Source organism: Chanodichthys erythropterus, chromosome 14 (genome assembly GCF_024489055.1).
Source record: "Chanodichthys erythropterus isolate Z2021 chromosome 14, ASM2448905v1, whole genome shotgun sequence".
NCBI lineage: Eukaryota > Metazoa > Chordata > Actinopteri > Cypriniformes > Xenocyprididae > Chanodichthys > Chanodichthys erythropterus.
In genome coordinates, this window is record NC_090234.1 from 37,071,050 (window position 1) to 37,088,849 (window position 17,800).

General features: G+C 40.0%; 1 protein-coding gene across 1 annotated transcript in view; it reads right to left on the reverse strand.

Moving 5' to 3' along the window:
- Positions 1-859: 859 nt before the first annotated feature.
- Positions 860-17,800, reverse strand: part of znf804a (zinc finger protein 804A) — a 61,039-nt gene continuing 44,098 nt past the window's right edge. The window contains exons 2-4 of the mRNA XM_067410589.1: positions 7,840-7,983; positions 4,327-4,457; positions 860-3,884 (exon numbers count right to left, since the gene is read on the reverse strand). Coding sequence (XP_067266690.1) covers positions 860-3,884; positions 4,327-4,457; positions 7,840-7,983 — 3,300 coding nt within the window. The remainder of the gene's footprint in view (positions 3,885-4,326; positions 4,458-7,839; positions 7,984-17,800) is intronic.

Genomic DNA, 17,800 nt, shown 5'->3' on the forward strand with positions numbered 1-17,800 from the left:
TTCGAGTCACATTCAGTTTCCCCATTACATGCTATGGGCTTTTTGATTTGCATAAAAACTACTCATAAAAATGAGCATTATGTATGTGTTCAACACGATGCTGTCGTAGCACATGGTGCATAGCGCTATTTTGCTGCATTCCGCTAGCCTTCGACAGGCACAGCAGCATTATATTTAAAGTAGTAATTACCATCGTACACTAGTGCTAGTGTGATTCATTTTAAATGCTGTCACACATGATGAATGTCTGTGTTACATCAATTCTCTGCAGGTTTACTATGGAGCTCTGAAAACTGCACATAATAACACTTTGACCCTTTAGGACTTCCTGTATTCATTTCACTACAGATATGCAACCATCATATTGTTATTGTATATATTATTATTATTATAACAGTATTTTGATATTATCTCTAAGTGTATATAGACTAAAGCGTACATATATACTATGTATTTATAATATTTTATAATTTATTTCTACAAAGATAAATGCACCTAAATTGTATCAAATGATCATGCTCCTCTTAATCCAATAAAACGAAGGTCTTTGAGATAATTAAAATCTGTCAAAATCTTCTTAACAACAAATACTAATAAAACAGGTACCGGATTTAATCAGGTAGGTGAGTTATATATTTCCTAATAAAAGTGTTATGCAGTTCTTTTCTGCAAGAATCTCTACTGACAACATGGCACAGAAACAGCATCCTTCCCAAACTGCAAAGACAATTCTTTTGTATGTTACTCAAGGAAAACTTCCTATCTCAAAATTCTAACTAAGGGAGCAGTGCTGTGGATGTTTCTCTTGCTTCTGCAGTATAAAATATTTTTTTTTTGTTACACAGAAATAGCTGTGGAGCTAGAAGAGAGGCTGAAGGGGAATGACAGCATGATGAGGGGGCAACATGGGTGGAAACATGGCAGGTCGTGGCAGGGCATGAAACGTCACAGTCATTGGGTGAATACTAGGGGGAGCCACTACCGATACCTGCGGAGGGGTCACGAAGGGAGGTGCAGCGGGCCGACAGATCTCCGGCCCCAGGGGGAGTCGAGAAACAGGCACTACCTGGGGGTAGATAGGGGGTTGTGGGGGCAAAAAAGCGCTGTGGTGCTGTAGAATGGTGTGACGTATTGTGATGGAGCCAGAAGGCAAGGAGGATGGCAGGTGAACTGGATGGAGAACAGCAGATGACATGGGCAGATGTGGCCTGGATAGGACAGATTTGAGCTTGGTAGGGAACACCTGCTGGTGTAGCACCTGTCCATGGCTCTGGATCTGCAGGAGACAGTGTCTCTCCATGCTTTCTGAGGGGGTCTGAAAAGATGCAGAGGGTTGGAACAGGCTGCTGGTGGTGTGGAAGCACTCCCTGCTCAACTTCTCCTCAGCCTGAATGCCTAGGTGAAATCTCTGCGGCGGGGTTTGAATGCTGTGCTGACATGATTTGTCGTGAGTGGCTTTTTCAGTCCTCTGCAGGGCTAACTCTCTCACATTGAGCAGGCAGGCCTGAGCAGCCGCTGAATACTTGTTACAGTTCTTTAAGGGGGTTTGTGCTGCTTTAGACTCGCAACTGAGGATGTTACTACTCTCCTTTGTCGGCTCTTTCGAGAGCTTTGAATCTGTCTCCAGTAGAGTTAGACTGCCCTTGGTGCATGAAGCATTGATCTCAGAGGAGGAGCTCAGTTGCCAGTCACTGCTCTCGACCACAGTATGACCCAGGGCACTGCTAATGGAAGTAAATGTCTGAGGATCAACCACACTGCTCTCTACATCATCAATACTGCATGAGATTTGGTCTGACCCATTCGAGCTGTCACACTCGCCTTTTAAAACAAGGCATTTCATGCTTGACTCCTCCACAGCCTTGTCCTGTTCTTCCAGAACACTGTTTTTAACAATGGGACATTCATTTGCAAGACATGGGGTTTGATCTTGGACATGTGACCGCCTCTTTCTTTTCCTCCCAATCCCATGCTCACAACAGGCAAATTCTGTGCACCCATCAGAAATCTCTGCGGGCGACTGACAGGAGTCGTAAGACTCATCTCCATCACTTAAAGAATCTGTTCGTCGTCTTTTCGAACTTTGTCCTTCACATGGTCCATCTCTGTTGGTCTCTAGTGATGAAGGCGTCTCCTCTCGGCACCCTTCAGCTGCACTGGATCTCTGAGAGTGAGATGTGTCCTGGCTGCGAGAACACTGTCCTATGGTCGTTAGCTCCCCTGCAGTTGGATTGTCAGGCTTTTCCCTGCTGTTCCTAAGCACCTTTTCACCATCAGCACAGAACTCATCAGAGAGAATGGTGCAGCCCGCTGAGCCGTTTACATTGGCTGCTGCCTCCTGCCTCTTGCCTCCCAACCCTTCCTCAACTACGGGAGCTGTGCTGCTGTCCTCAGCCTGATTTTGAGCTGATTGCTTTGACTTCTCTAATGGATGCACTTGCTGTGAAGTGGCGCCGCTAAATTGGCTATCAAGTCCTTCCACACACTCAGGTCGTCTGTGGAATTTCTTAGATTTCACCATATTGCTTTCTGTTTCCCGGTATCTGTCTCTCCTCCTCTTCCGTCTTCTTCGCTTCCTTTTGCAGTGGCTCCTGTAATGACGTCGATCCCTGGTCCGCAATTTCTTTTCCGCCCTCTTACTTGCATGAATCCAATCTTTTGAATGTCTACACCTGTCATGTGTTTTCAGCCTGACACAACTCTCTGTGTCACTTGAATACTGATAACACTTTCTGACCTTGCCTTCAGGTCCTTGGCTGGGACTGTTTCTAAGGCTGGCTGTGGATTCCTCAATGTGCTTGTCAGAGTGGCAGGATTTGAAACCTGAGCAGACAGATAATTCCTCATCAGTTTTGGGCTCAGTCATCTCCTGAGTGTCAGCAGACCTTCTAATCCGTGACCTCTTGAAATCAAAATGGAGAGGGTTGCAACTGAAAGACAGGGATGGCTCTGTCCTTGTGAAGGTCACCATCTCAGAGGGCCACTGGAAGATGGTGTTACCATCTCTGCTTAGGACAGAGAAAAAAGGCTGGCTGGGTTTTGTGAAAGAGTAAGGTGTCTTTGAAGTTGCATCCTCCGCTTGTGTTTGTTTTTGAGCAGAGTCATTCTTAGGTGACACATCTGAGAAAGACTTTTCCGGAGGTTCAATGATGGTTGAGTGCCCCTCCTCTGAAATGCTGTTCTCCTCTACTGTCACATCCTCCGAGGTCTCAGGTTTACTTTCAGCAATGCTGCTTTTCAGGCTCTCAACAGAGTCCTCAGAGTCAAGAACAATATCAGCACTGTTTAAACGAAAGGGAGAAGTGTTTATGAGAGAGACGGCGGGACTGGGCACATCCTCTGAGTAAACGAGCAAAGCACACAAATCTGAGGACGTTGACGAGGGGCTCTCCCTCTCCACAGGCATATCTGATGACCCCTGACTTCCAGTGCTGTCACTTTCTTGGAAGTGCTTGCCCTGCTGTGTGCCAGTGCTGTAAATTGCCTCCTCACAATTTAATACTTTTTCCTCTATGGGGGAGCCGGGGAGGTCAAGCTCAACAGGGGGTGCTCTGAGTCTTTGTCTGCGGTTCCGCTCCATCGATCCCTCCTCCATGCTCTCACAGAAAACCGCCGCTGATGACTCAAGCTTAATAGATGCTTTCTTTGGAAAGGAAAAAGAGAATGCAATTTTGCGTCTGAAAGTTTGCTTTTTGGCCCTCCCGTTGTACGCCCATGGTGACTGCTTACTAGCTAAGCCACAACTGCTGGAATGGATCTGACCCCCTGAATCTTGAGCCGCACAGCTGTGGTTCTCTTCTTGGGCATCATCACAGCAGGACTCCCTGAAAGAACCCTCCACTGCCACCGTAGTAGACTTAAACATAGGACCACTTCCTGGGGCACTGCATCAAGAAAGAGAGGAAGAAAAGACAGACAAAAACATGAAATGCATCTGCCATGTTCATTTACAGTTTTAACTAACCAAAATAGGGGGGAAATGAGGATTGGACTCCACAGGGAAACATCATGATGGTGCCTTGGTATCCAACATGACTTCAGAATCAAATAACATATTGTGCTTCATGTGCTTCAATGAAAACAAGAACATCTGAAAATTTATACAAAGGAATGAACAAGATCAATGTGACAAAATTGCTTATTTGATTAGTGACTTTTTAAATCTTTATTTACCTTTTTAATATTATTCTCTTTATTTCCATGTTTAAAAGAAGGTTTCAGATGAAAAAGAGCAGATTTTCTTGACTTTTAGACCCATTCTATATATATATATATAGTACATTGTATATAAATATGGAAATAACAATTTAACAAAATGTCCCCCACCATTGCACCTCTCTGCGTTGTTCAGCAAGCTCGTGTAGGCGTCTGAGAGCTCTCTCCTGTTTCCTCTCATCCTTCCTGGATTTGGAGGCCACGTTGCGGGCAAACTCTCTCTGCTTCAGTTCCTTCAGCCTCTGAGGGGGGACAAAGAATCTCTCGTTCATTCACCTATCTGAGTATGTCAACTACGCCAAAGCAACAAAAGTTATTTGAATAATAATCCTCTTAGAGACCACAAATCTTTTTTCCATGCTTTAACAACCTTTTATTATGAAGACTGGGTATTGCTGTGTAGAACACATTGAGGTATACACAACAAAAAAGATTAAAAATCTCTTCAAGAGAGAAGGAAGATAATTAAGGTGTTTGCACACCAATGTTATGTTTCATCAAATCCATTTTCTCTGCAAATGAAAAGAAGCTGAGGATGAGGTTGCTAAACTCCATGAAATTGTCCTATTTATTTTAGATAAAACTCAGTGATGCTAATTTGCATTTGTTTCCTGGTCTGAAAGGCTTTGTGCTTTGAATGCAAGATTGATGGAGGCTGCCATGAAGGCCTGATGCTAGGGCCTTAAGTGCATCTCAAGCAGTGAAATGTATTGATTAGGATTACGTCTGTACATGCAGTGATAATCTAAATTAACTTCCATTAAAAATTCACAAGGATATGATATTTATGGGTGTTTAAAGAATACACTCCTTTTGAAAGCACTAGATGTCTCCAAGCAACAACCAGCTCTAGAACAGTTATCACCTCCAATTAATCCTGAAAGCTTTCTTTCAATTATCCATTAATAGTTGATGCTTAGCTTTAAGACAGATGACGAGCTCTTCTGAAAATCATTTTTATAGCAGAACGGACTGTGTGTTGTACTTGGGCAAGGTAGATTTTGTGCTAGCGATAGCTGAGAGTAAAAACAACAATGGTTTCACCAGGCAGCCAAGAAGAGTCATCTGGCCCAACATTACGCATTCCACTCAGGTTGCACAGTTATACACAGTTCAGTGGCGCTGTAACCTCTCCTATTTGAGAAGGCTTCAGTGATTGCATTTACCGTGGCTTGGGCTCATAGTCAGGGGAATGCGAGGCGGTCACATCAGATATAATTTTGTCATGTTAAAGGGCCGCTCAGTGTGGAGTGGGCACATCAGGGTAACTAGTTTGATCCCATCAGGATAGGGTCTCTTTGTGCACCTGCCCTCTATCTTTCAGCACCTATCTTGTCGCTCTCTGCTGGCACAGTATGGGCAAACTCAGGCCTGATCCTCTGCGCTGGTTCACTGTCAGCCAGCCTTGCAGAAAATAGCAAACAGGTTGGCGTGGGCTATATTTATTTGACTCTCAGGTGCATTGCTTGGAGGAGCAGCTCTTCATTGATTGTTAATGTATTTGGCGAGAGAAGCTCTGGAATGAGCCGTTAATGCATGTAGCCTGTATTTCACATGACTGGATGTGGTTACATCATTTATAGTAGGATGCAGCCCTGATGTGAGAGAGCTGTACTGCAAATACCCTGTGAAATCCTTTCATGTAAAGTGGGGGCAGACATGACCGACAGGCCACTTGAGAATGAATGAAAATTTTAACACAGTAATTTTTTGACCGGACATGTATCCTTAATTAAAAGCAACATTGAGACCAGTCAAAGGCAGACAGTGAAGGCTTGGCAGTGGTGATTCACACATTGACAGGAACACCAGGCTTTTCTGTAGCTCCGGGCTTCCTGTGGGGCCATGAGTCTCCCATACTCTATTATATTCTCAGCAGACATGCTCTGCCAGCTCCAGAGGGTTGCTGGGAAATTGTGCTATTCATCCATCAACCCAATTCGTTGAGAAGCTGAATAGTAGCATGTGCTTGTGCTGTAGAATAGTTTGAACTGTGCATATAGGAGGCCATGCGACAAACACATCTGAAAGACACAATCTAACAAGTGTAGCACCCATATCAGAGAGTGAGGGGGAGTGGCTTTTTCCTTCATAATCCATTCATTTCGCTCCTTTTGCAGTGTTCAATAGCAAGGTCATGGGTGGAGGGTTTGTAGATGGTGTTCAGTCAATAGTTCAGTGAGCCCTGTTATTGACAGCGCAGCAGGCCCCAGAGACTCCATGCATTTAGTTTCTGAGTGAGTCAGAGCACAGGGGTCAGGGCCGATATCAAACAGCAGGACAAGTGGTGGAATTAAAGCTTTAACTTGCCATTAAAGGTTACACTGCTATTTTTGGATGCTGCTGGTTCTTAAATCAACATATACTGAGTGTTCTTCCACCCTGCTCTACCTACATCCATCCATCCATCCATCTGAACGTTTTTTTGTCAGTTAACTTTTGATTGATGCACACTGTAAAACTGAATGGTGAAATTATATTATTGAGTTACAGCAGATTTCGAATTCCAGCATGCTTTGTGTCAGACTGTATAAGGAAAATAAATGTTGAAATTAAGTGTTATTTTGTGTGTTTTTGCTCAAATTACCATAGGGAGACATAAGTTAGTGTTTGGTGTTATGTTGTTTTTGGGATTTACAGGGAGTTCTCTAATGTTATTTTTGTAAGGTTACCATTAGTTGAAGAGTAGAGCCTGTGGTTTGGTTGAGGATGGGCTGCAAAACTGTATGTTGTTTGATTATATACATACAAGTATATAATGACAGTCTCTTTGATAGTTAAAATTGCATGTTTTATTTGCTATCTAACATTTAACCAAGATCTGAATGTGATGTTTATGTAAATGAGCTGTATGTAATTAACATTATGATGAGTGGGGCGAGGCTGAGAACTGTGGGAGCGAAGGAATGCCGGTGACGTGATTGTTAATGAGAGACACCTGTGCACAACACTGGCCCTGCTCCGCTTTCACGACCCCCAAAATTTAAGTTCTACCAACTTAAAAAAAAGACTTAGTTGACTTAAATGTTTTGAGGTAATAAGTTTCCTCAAATGTTTTGAGTATTTTGAACTTATTGAGTTTTACAGTGCACAACACTGCTGCAAACATGTTCTTGTTGCTTTCTACGATTTGTTTACAAACTAGCACTTTTGTTCACTTATAATATTGAAATGTGTATAATATTCAAATGCCTCAGCGGACCTGGATACGGGTGGTACTATTAAGCTATTCTCAGCAAAAGTTCATGCACGTTGCCTTTATGGCTTAATACATTTGCAGTGCTTAAGAACAGGTCAACAAAACTAGCACACTAACTTGTTTATGCAGAATGCAGGGAAAGAGGTTTAACATTGTCCTGAGAAAAGAGGATAAACAACAGGAGCAAACAACAACAAAGCACTAGGACTTCCAATTGTCCTGCCTGCTTTTGATCTATGGCCTCCTAAATTAAAACTCCATAAGACCACCACCACTCGAATGAATCTGAGTCGAAGGGGAAGCCATTCATCTTGTGCTGCACACGTGTGCTACAAAATCCATTTGTTGTCATCTTCTAAAACACTCTATTATTGCTATGCATTGCATCAGAGGAAGTCTCAAGGGGCAGAAAACAGGCCCATTACCTGCTTGTGAGCGTGGTCGTACGAGTTGATGTGGTTGTCAAACTCTTGATGCTTGTAATACTGTTTGTCACACAGCTGACAGTAGAAGTTGGCCTTGAGGTCCTCCAGGGCTTTGGCCAAGGTTTTCCCCGTCTCAGCATAATCCTGGAGCAAAAGTAAACATCATAATCCATCAGGATAATAGCTTTCAACTTGTTTAAAAACATTTTATGAAATCACATAATTTAGAGACACTCTAAATGTAATGTCCTTGAGATGTAGTAGATGTTTTTGTGTTTTTGTCTTCCTTATGACTCAACAACATATAAATATACTAAAAACGAAATTGATGGGGAAAACCATAATACAAGACAGAAATTGAAATGTCCTTTTCAATTACGTTTCTATACACAGTCATAAATGAGAATTTTTCCTATTAATACAGAGAGACTCTTGTCCCTCAAGAAACTCTTTTTGTTAGATATAGTCAAATAAACTCACAAATATACACACAGATATTGGTAGACAAATTTATATATACACAGTACACATGTTGCTGTCATGCTGATATATATTTATAATTTGAGAGGGTGAATATTTGTGATGCTCTTCTTTGAAAATGATGCTCATAAAACCAAACTCAGCTCCCATGATGCCAGCCTCATTTTCTTCCTCTTCTTTAATACTCTTTATTAAATATTGATTTACAACAAATCTTAGATGGGAATACTTTCACCAGGGGCAGATTGTATTTCAAATCTAATTTCTTTAAAGCTCTGGATGTATGGAAACTTGCAGATTTAAAAACAAGATCTATTCCCAAAAGGTCTCCAATCCAAATGACCACAGGGAAGAGGAAAAGCACTTCCATTTTAATTGGAATCAGTATACCATAAAACTCATTGTAGAGTCAAATGTGAGCCTGTCATTTCTGTGAAAAACAGCATGCAGAGAAGGACTAGTAAATCAGCCAAGGATGATTAAGTCAACTATCAAACTTGTCAACCAGAATGAGATGGCCAATAAATGATATACGATTGTCATCATCAGTCAAAGCTGACAAACATATGTCTGCTGTTATTACTGACATGATCGTGAGCTTTTCATAAAAGCATCAAACCCATCAGACTGAGAAACAGGGAACCCCGGCCCATTCAAATGATCTGATGCCTTGTGTCTCTCACTCATCTTAGGTGAGAATACGCTTTCGCTAAACACACGTCTGTGATATGCAAAAATAATAACATCCCTCTCACTCACTCCCACTGTGAGACAGCATGAGACAATTGCCGTGTAATTGTACTTAATAAGTGGCTAGCTTACAGGTAATGAAAACTGAATCGCTTGATTAGCTGGATGTGCTAGGGAAAGTGACCCTTATTTTCTTTAGCTCAATAGCACTGGAAGGTTAGACCAAAATCGTTTGCTTTATTTCAGGAAATGGTTACTTCTTCAGGGAAAGTCCTTCTGTGAGCATAAACTTATTAGCAACCCCCTGGATCGGAACATAACAGTGGAGTCAAGGGAGTTTTCACCTAAAAAAACAAAAAACAAAAAAACAATCCAAGTTGGCTTTAGCAACTTTTTTTCTACTTGATAGTGTTTGGGAGCGAAATTAAACAACAGAACGTATATATGTGGAAAGAAGAAGAAAAAACACCAAGATATGTGGTGTGAAGCTGTGAACTCATTTACACAGCAGATAGATCTAATCACTGCATGGGGGAAAGCAGCCACTTAACAACAACTTTGTGTCAAGCTGAGAAATCCCCCATACCTCTGTTCCTTTCAATATTTCAAAATAGAATGAGGTTGTTCTCAAGGGCATGTGACCATAGGCAAAATCTGAGGGTAATAAAAAACATTACAATAATAAAAAACAAATAAAACTTGTGATTTTTAGTGGTAATTTCTTAGACAAACATCACTATTACTGCTTCTCATAGTTAGCACTTAGATAATACTTGGGTCATTTAATACTTAGTATTAAATTACAACACATAATGCATCTCCCGCTGTTTATAGGGACATAATTGATACTTGAAACCATGCAGATTTCTGAAGTTGTTGCAGAATTTAATAAAACAGGTGACAAAAAATACTTGCATTGAAGGAGGGGCTAGTGAATAAAATATTATAGAATTTTGGAGGAGGGCTCGTGTGCTAGTGCCCTGGCAAGTGTTGGGGAAAGTTACTTAAAAAAATGCATTACAATATTGCGTTACTCCCTAAACAAGTAACTAACTGCATTACTTAGTTACTTTTTATGAAAAGTAATGTGTTACATTACTTTTGCGTTACATTTTCTAACCTGAGCTGGGCTTGCTTGTTTTTTTGTTTTGTTTTGTTTTTTAATAGCATCAAAAAAAGTTCTATTTTTGGCAAATGTAAAAGCCCTTTCACACCAAAAGTGAAATGAATATGCCTCGGGCTGAAGGAAATGCATATTTACGCCTGTACAGTAGAGGGCGCAGCTCAAACACACCTTTCAGCTGTGCTGTTATTCTAGATCAGGGATGGACAACTCCGGTCCTGGAGGGCCAGTATCCAGCAGAGTTTAACTCCAACCCTAATCAAACACACCTGAACCAGCTAATCAAGGTCTTTAGGATTAATAGAAAGTTATAGGCAAGTGAGTTTTTATCAGGGATGGAGATAAACTCTGCAGGACACTGGCCCTCCAGGACCGGAGTTGTCCATCCCTGTTCTAGATTAAAGAACAGGATACAGCAGAAGGAAGTTCAAAAACACTAATCTAAAGTAATTTTTTCTTATTATTATAGTTGAATTGAATCATTGAAGGTCAGCAACAAAGACATTAGTTAATAAAGTGAGATTAAATAAAGTATATTTGTGCAATTTAATTAGTTAATTATTACAAGTTTGCATGGAACTCTGAGATTACTGAATGTTTTTGTGGAAGTGAGATGATTAAATATATGTTCACATTTAGTCTAGAACTACAATAACCAACATGTTCACACAGCGCACACAATACCTCTGCACTTCATTTCTCTCAACATGGGGACTAGGAGAGCTGTCAGTCAATAAATGTGAAAAAGTAACGAGTTAATTATTTGAAAAAGTAACTCAGAAATTTTGCTGTAAATTGAAAAGGCAATGTGTTACTTTTCTATTTACTTGAAAAAGTAATCTGATTACGTAACTTGTAAATTACTTGTAATGTGTTACCCCCAACACTGGCACTGGCAACCACCTAGCAACACCCAAGTCACCACCCAACAGCATTGCAACACCAACTAATCATAAATAAATAAATAAATAAATATGTGGGTAAAATAAATTATTTTTGTGACTAAACTAATAACAGAGTACTATAATGATTACATTATAAAGTTTGCTTTTGTACTGGCACTTCGGTCTCACAGCACCAGTCTACCATATTGTTGTTTTCTGTAGGCCAAGCCCAAAAATCAACAATCAATCAAAACTTTCAGGCACATTAAACACTGATGCCTGCTACTGTGATTTCTGTGTAAGTGATTGCAGACTATGTGCATTATATAATCAGTGTAAACGATTGTGGTACATTTGCCACATCCGATGCCCTAAGTGAAACTCCAACCTCAGCTCAGTAGATGTTAAGGTGCAATGTCCTAAAAGAATGTCCTCCTTATGGATTAGACTAGAGCTTATCTCTTTTAGATAGTCTCAAGACTAATCTAATACAGGGATAATTAATGCGGGCCACATTTAGAAACATTTTGCAAACTAAACATCTGTCTTTTGTTTAATATTTGTAGCAGCAGACTTCAGTCTGGCATTCTATTAAAACATCAAAAGACAAGGGTATTTACATACAGTGGATTACTGCCTGACTTAAAACAAATCCTGCGATAGGTTGACACACAGGGGGTGTTCATATAAATAGCACACTTCTGAAGCATCACAATGCATCTCCAAAATCTGAAGCGCTACTTAACATGGCTTCTCTTTTGTACTGAACATCAAGCACGAGAACACGAACCGTTGAAGATCAAGTGGCTCTTTATGCATTTGCGGGACTGCCTAACAAGGTCAACCACAAGGGTGGGAACCACAGAGCCACCTCACATCAGAAATTTATTGAAACATAAAGACAAAATATGATTGACATGAGGGTACATGAGTGGTGATCAGAGAGGCTGTGATTGCTCTTTTTATAGCACACCTGGGTTATGAGTGATGTCTTTTATGTGGCAGAGAAAAGGGGCAATTTCTGAGCGGAGGGTTGAGAGAGCGTATTTTGGTCCAAGTAGACACAATAAAGATGGTACTTCACAAAATCGCATTAAGTGATTCATGAATTAAACAGTAAAATAAACCCTGTCTCAAATGAAATTAATTAAAAACAACATGTTGATTAATTAATGCACATTTCCTGAAGCCTTAGAACAATATCTAGTCAAGAAAATCAAAAATGCAATTTCATCAGGGATCATTCCATTTTTACAGATTCTCGCATAATTTATGAGGAAATAGAAAATATTAACTTTGCTCACGGGCAAATCTGTTGTAAATCTCATGCATATTTTCAGCCTGTTCTAATGAAGACTCTAAAGTCTTTTACAATAACCAGCAGTGACGGCAAAACACTTTGTGACAAATCACACAGATCAGAGCTGATCGTAATAATAATGTCATGAGCACAGCATCATGTGATTGCCCATTTATATACACACACACACACACACACACACACACACACACACACACACACACATTATATATATATATATATGAAGAGTTTATTTGCAAAAACAGATAACTCCATTTTTATGAATTCTCACAAATCATGTTTTTTTTATTGTGCATTCCAATTAATAACAATCAAACTGCAGTTGGGCTGTTTTGATTAAGTAATGATAACTCTAAAAAATATAGGTAAATTAAAAAATTAAAATTCATTGAAAGTATGTTTTATATATATATTAAAAGTTTGTTTTTTAGCAAAAGCAGATAACTCCAACAGTCGTTTTTTGGCAAAAGCAGATAACTCCACATTTCATGTTTCATAGTTAAACAAAACCCAAGTAATTGCATTTAAAACACTCTCAAACACACATGTGCACACACACACCCACCCACCCACGCGCGCACACACACACACACACACACAAACAGATCGGCACACACATACACACACACACACACACGCGCGCGCACGCTCTCTCTCTCAAACACACACACACACACACACAGATCGACACACACACACACACACACAGATCGGCACACAAGTACACACACACGCACTAATCCACACACGCACGTGCGCGCGCGCACACACACACAAGCAAAAGGACAACCAATTTTTGTCAGCATATAAGTCGTGTATGGTGTACAAGGACTTACAGGAGTCGAAATCATAAATCCTCGATCACTTTTAGTGAGCTTTGATAAAACTTCCCTTAGCTAGCGCGTCTTTTTGAAGTGACTAGAAGCCTTGTCACCTGACCTGAATACTGCGCGCTGATTCGCTAAAACGGACTTATTGGTTTCTGTCTGTACACAAACAAGGGCGCTTGTCGGCTTCTGCTGTAAAACGTGAACTTGCGATGCCTGAAAGTGGGCAAAACCGGCTCTTCTGACAAAATGGATTTAGGGTACAGAACGTGCTATATATGGAGAATAATGCACAGCACTTAGTTCATTTTTTTTAAAAATGGCGTTTATCGGTTTTTGCAAATGAACTCTTCATATATATATATACCAAACCTACTTAGTATTCAGCAACACTGATACACGCATGACAGTCAATCCTACCAGAGGACATTTAAAACTGCAGTCCGTAAGTTGTAAGTTTTTCCTCTTTGTCGCCATCTCTGTTTGAAACCTGCAATTGCAGTTATTTGTGGAATTATCATCTTTACGTGGGTTGTGCATCGGCACGTCTCCTCAGCGCAGATGAATCTAATGTTTGCTGTCAGTCACCACACCGGTGTGGATACTGTACTTCGGAATCACAGATTGTAGTCTTGTTTGACCAAAATAAGAATTTTCACAGGAAAATGTCATCTGAACAAGTAACACGTCTGCCACTTTTGTTGTGACCAGCTGAAAATACAATAAATCGCGCTGCCAATGGTGATTAAATGTAAAGAATGCTTAGCTCGGATCACGTCAAACTCAAATTTCCCACAGAAAGCTACCAGTACCACCCGAATTAGAAAACATTATTACAAGCTTTACCATTGTGAATCGGGCTAAGGTAAGAAGATAGTTTTGAACACTGGCTGGTTATGTACATGCTCCAAAATTGATTTTGGATAATTTTTTACCAATAAAAGTTACGGACTGCAGCTTTAAATATAATAGATGTATTAATAAAATTATTCTATTAGTCTTATAGTATTTCAAATGAATGAATATTAATTATATATTATAATTACATAAATACTACTCATTAATATTTATATGGGTGCAAGTAACCTTGACTAACATTATAAGTGGGGGGAAAAATTAATTCTAGTAGGATAAGATTAAAAAATCATTGCATATGGCCTTTTTACACAGTTACTTTTACATTCTTCATCTAATTACATTGTTCTGTGTGTTTAAAGTGTCAGTCATCAACGAGCCTGATTCAGTTCTTGATTAAGTATCACATTTTCTCATCTTTCACGTCTTTTAAAATTAAAATTATAATTAAAATACACACTGTGTAAACTAGTTCCACTTCAAGCTACAGCAAACAGCAAAAAACCACAACACTGACTCTGCTGGCTGGCGGAACAGTAGCGTAAATGTATTTTGACATGATCCGCTTGTTTCTGCCCACTCAAGTAGTTTTTTTATAGGAGTAATTTTACTCTTCCTCGAGCAGATCGGTTGTGATGGAACATTGACTGTACCATTCTCAATACAAACTCCTCTAATAGCACACCACTCACTACTACTTCTACAGTTTATAGATGAGACAATACAAGGTTCAAGCCACACTTCACGGCAATGCAAGTTGAAGCCATTTTCAGAAACTGCACACTGACTTTGAAGCAGCGTAATAAACCCAACAGGCTCCAGCCTTAATAATGATGCAGTGTCATTTTACGCTGAAGACTGCAGGAGAGCGAGATCTCTCCGAGCAGACGCTTACATCTCTCCTGTTGTGATTAATTGTATCCCTTCTGGTGGGATTCCTGTTGGCTGTTGTTTCTAAATTGCTGACACACACAGAATCTATCTCCATTATTGACTGAAGAGTCTCCTCTAGAGGGCATGATGGGAGCTCCTGCATTTGTCTCCAGCTCTCGCTTGCTGTAATGTGCTCTTCCAACGACCACCTGATTACGAAACGTAATTGTATGAGGATTAAGAAAAAGTGTTGTGGGTGTCTAGGGAGCAACACATTTGATAAGATTTGCGATAACACAATTTTCAGCCAACGACAACACAATGGCACACTGCTCCTAGGACAATGTAACTGCACTAGAAAGTACACTATGTGAATGGTGTTTTGGATAATTCGGATAATTTTAGTGAATCTGTGTACATTTATGTAAGAAGCTAGAAAGTCAGATGTACCAATGATTTGCACTGAATTGTAAATTGATGGCAAGGCAAGTGACTGTTTCCCCAGGCTTAAGTAAATCACAAGAGAATCACTCTTGAACTTTGTATATTGTAACTTGACTAACTTGGAATGTATTTATTCTATTGAGGCGAAGAGGGTACATCAGCTTAATTTAGCACAGGGTTTCAAAACAGCCTTCAGCTACATTTTGTCATGTGAAGCACTTCATATCTGAGCCAGGCATTACATTGCCTCTGAATAAACATTGCTGAGGGGGATATACAGTATCGCACACTGTATAGCAATCACGGAATACTATTCATATTCATTAGCTGCAAGTTCTGTATGCTGTGAATGCATAAACAAACAGGTGCTTCTCACTTTTGCATATATGTTTCTTCACGTTTTTATTATAAAAATTAAGGCTTGGGTTTAGAATTATCTGAACTATCAACAATAAACTAAACTGCCATGACAGCAAAAACTTTTGAGTTTGAGTTTTTTGGTAGATAATTGATTATATATTTGGAAGTCAAAGATTGAAACTTTTGTCTTGGTACAACTGAACTCAAAATAATATTTTCATTCTGATTTTTAAAGCATATTGTGAGAATATTATCAGAGCAATCTCTACCCTGTAAAAATAATTTACTAAATCAGTATTTTTGCTTTAAATTTTCAGTAAACAGCCCAAGATATTATTTATTTCAGAGAATATACTTACATTTTTACTGGAAAATCAATAAGACCATTTAATTGTTACAGATAGATGGGACGGAGACACAGAGGTGAACGCGGATGGATGTTTATTCAAACAGCAGGGTAATACAGAGAAGCAGGTAAGTGAAACAGATGAACTGGAAGTTTCTGAGAGATAACTGGTAATGATACTGTCCTTTGTATTGCAGGAACGTGGATCTTGGAAGGATGGGTGATTGTCGATGGAGGGAACACGCATAGGAGGTAAGTTGACATACACGGAGACAACAAAGCACAGAGACTGAGGAAACACGTTGGAGTGGAACAGGAAAGAAGCTTGGGAGTCTTGGTGATATAACATGAACTAGTCCTTTACGTGTGACCGTATCAACATATAAACAAGACCGGACACTGACTGAAGTGAGTGGAGTGCTTATATGTCTAGTGTGATGAGGTGCTGATGGGGAACAGGTGTGTGTGATTAGCTGATGGTGGAGTGAGTGCAGGTAATGTCCAGGACAGACGGAGACTGTGACATTAATGAGGTATATGCAAAACGATAAATGCCAGTATGGTAAGAAAAATAAACTTAATTGTTGTTTTAATAGTGTTTCAATATTTCTACTGGACATCAATACAAAAAGGAGTAAGAAAATGATCTCTGAAAACGTTATGATTTGTTCCTGCTAAATTAAAACTCTTTATTTCACATCACATTGTGTGCACATTGTAGTTGTTGAGCACAATAGTCCATATCCAATAGTCCACAACACTGTACATTAGTTCCTTATTCTTGCAGCACTTTTAAAAATCATATATTTGCTGGCTTTTGCACCAATTTCCAAGCATCTTTTTTCTTGCTACTAGTAGTTGCAGAGAGTGGGTTGTAATTGGAGGCTGTGTAGACTGTAGACACAAAGCCTGGAGAGAGAAGAATCCCTGAAGACCCAAGTAAATGATAAGTTGACTGGGACAAGGCTGATTTAGGTGCTAGATGAGAATTTCAGCCTTATACTCCCGGTTTATACATCAGGGATCTGTAAGCGTCTCATGTGAGGTTTTGTACCAAAGTGATCTGCATTACAATTTGGCCTCTATAAGCGCTAGCCCCCCGGCCGGCACTGGGAGAGGATGTAGTTGAATTAAGACAAGAGAGGAGAGGGAGATCACACACATGCACACACACACACTTATACGCAGGGCTGAGTAAAAAGCTGGTTTCCATCCGCTTTGTGCCTGTGGATTTGGGGCAGGGAGTAAAAAGAAGAATTCTCTTGTAAAGACTACGATCAAATGCCCTTGACTTGCAGCTGCAATTCCTACAGGAAAGTTGCACAGCACCCATTGACAAGGTAAAAAGTAAGAAAGATACAAAAAAAGAAGAGAAAGGGTGTGGGACTACACTGACAAGCAGTCAGAGGAGATGTGCCTCCGTTTGACAGCTGCTAATTTTCCTAAGGTTGCCCTCCTATTGTGAGGGAGGGAGAGATGTGATAATTATCATCTGCAATCAACTGAGGTTATGAAGGGAACAGCGTATGTTTTTCTTTGGCTTTTCAGAGACACGACACGGGAGCTTGGATAAATCACAGGGAGCATGCAGCAATTAGAGGGACGTTTTTCTGCTTGATGAAGCTGAGCTTGATAAGCCTTACCCAAATGTCTCAAAAAAAAAAAAAAAAAAAAAAAAATGCAGCTGTAGTCAGGTGCTCTGGAAGTTGTATCTGAGGAAATAACAGTGAGCGCTAAAACAATCTGTCAAAAATAGAG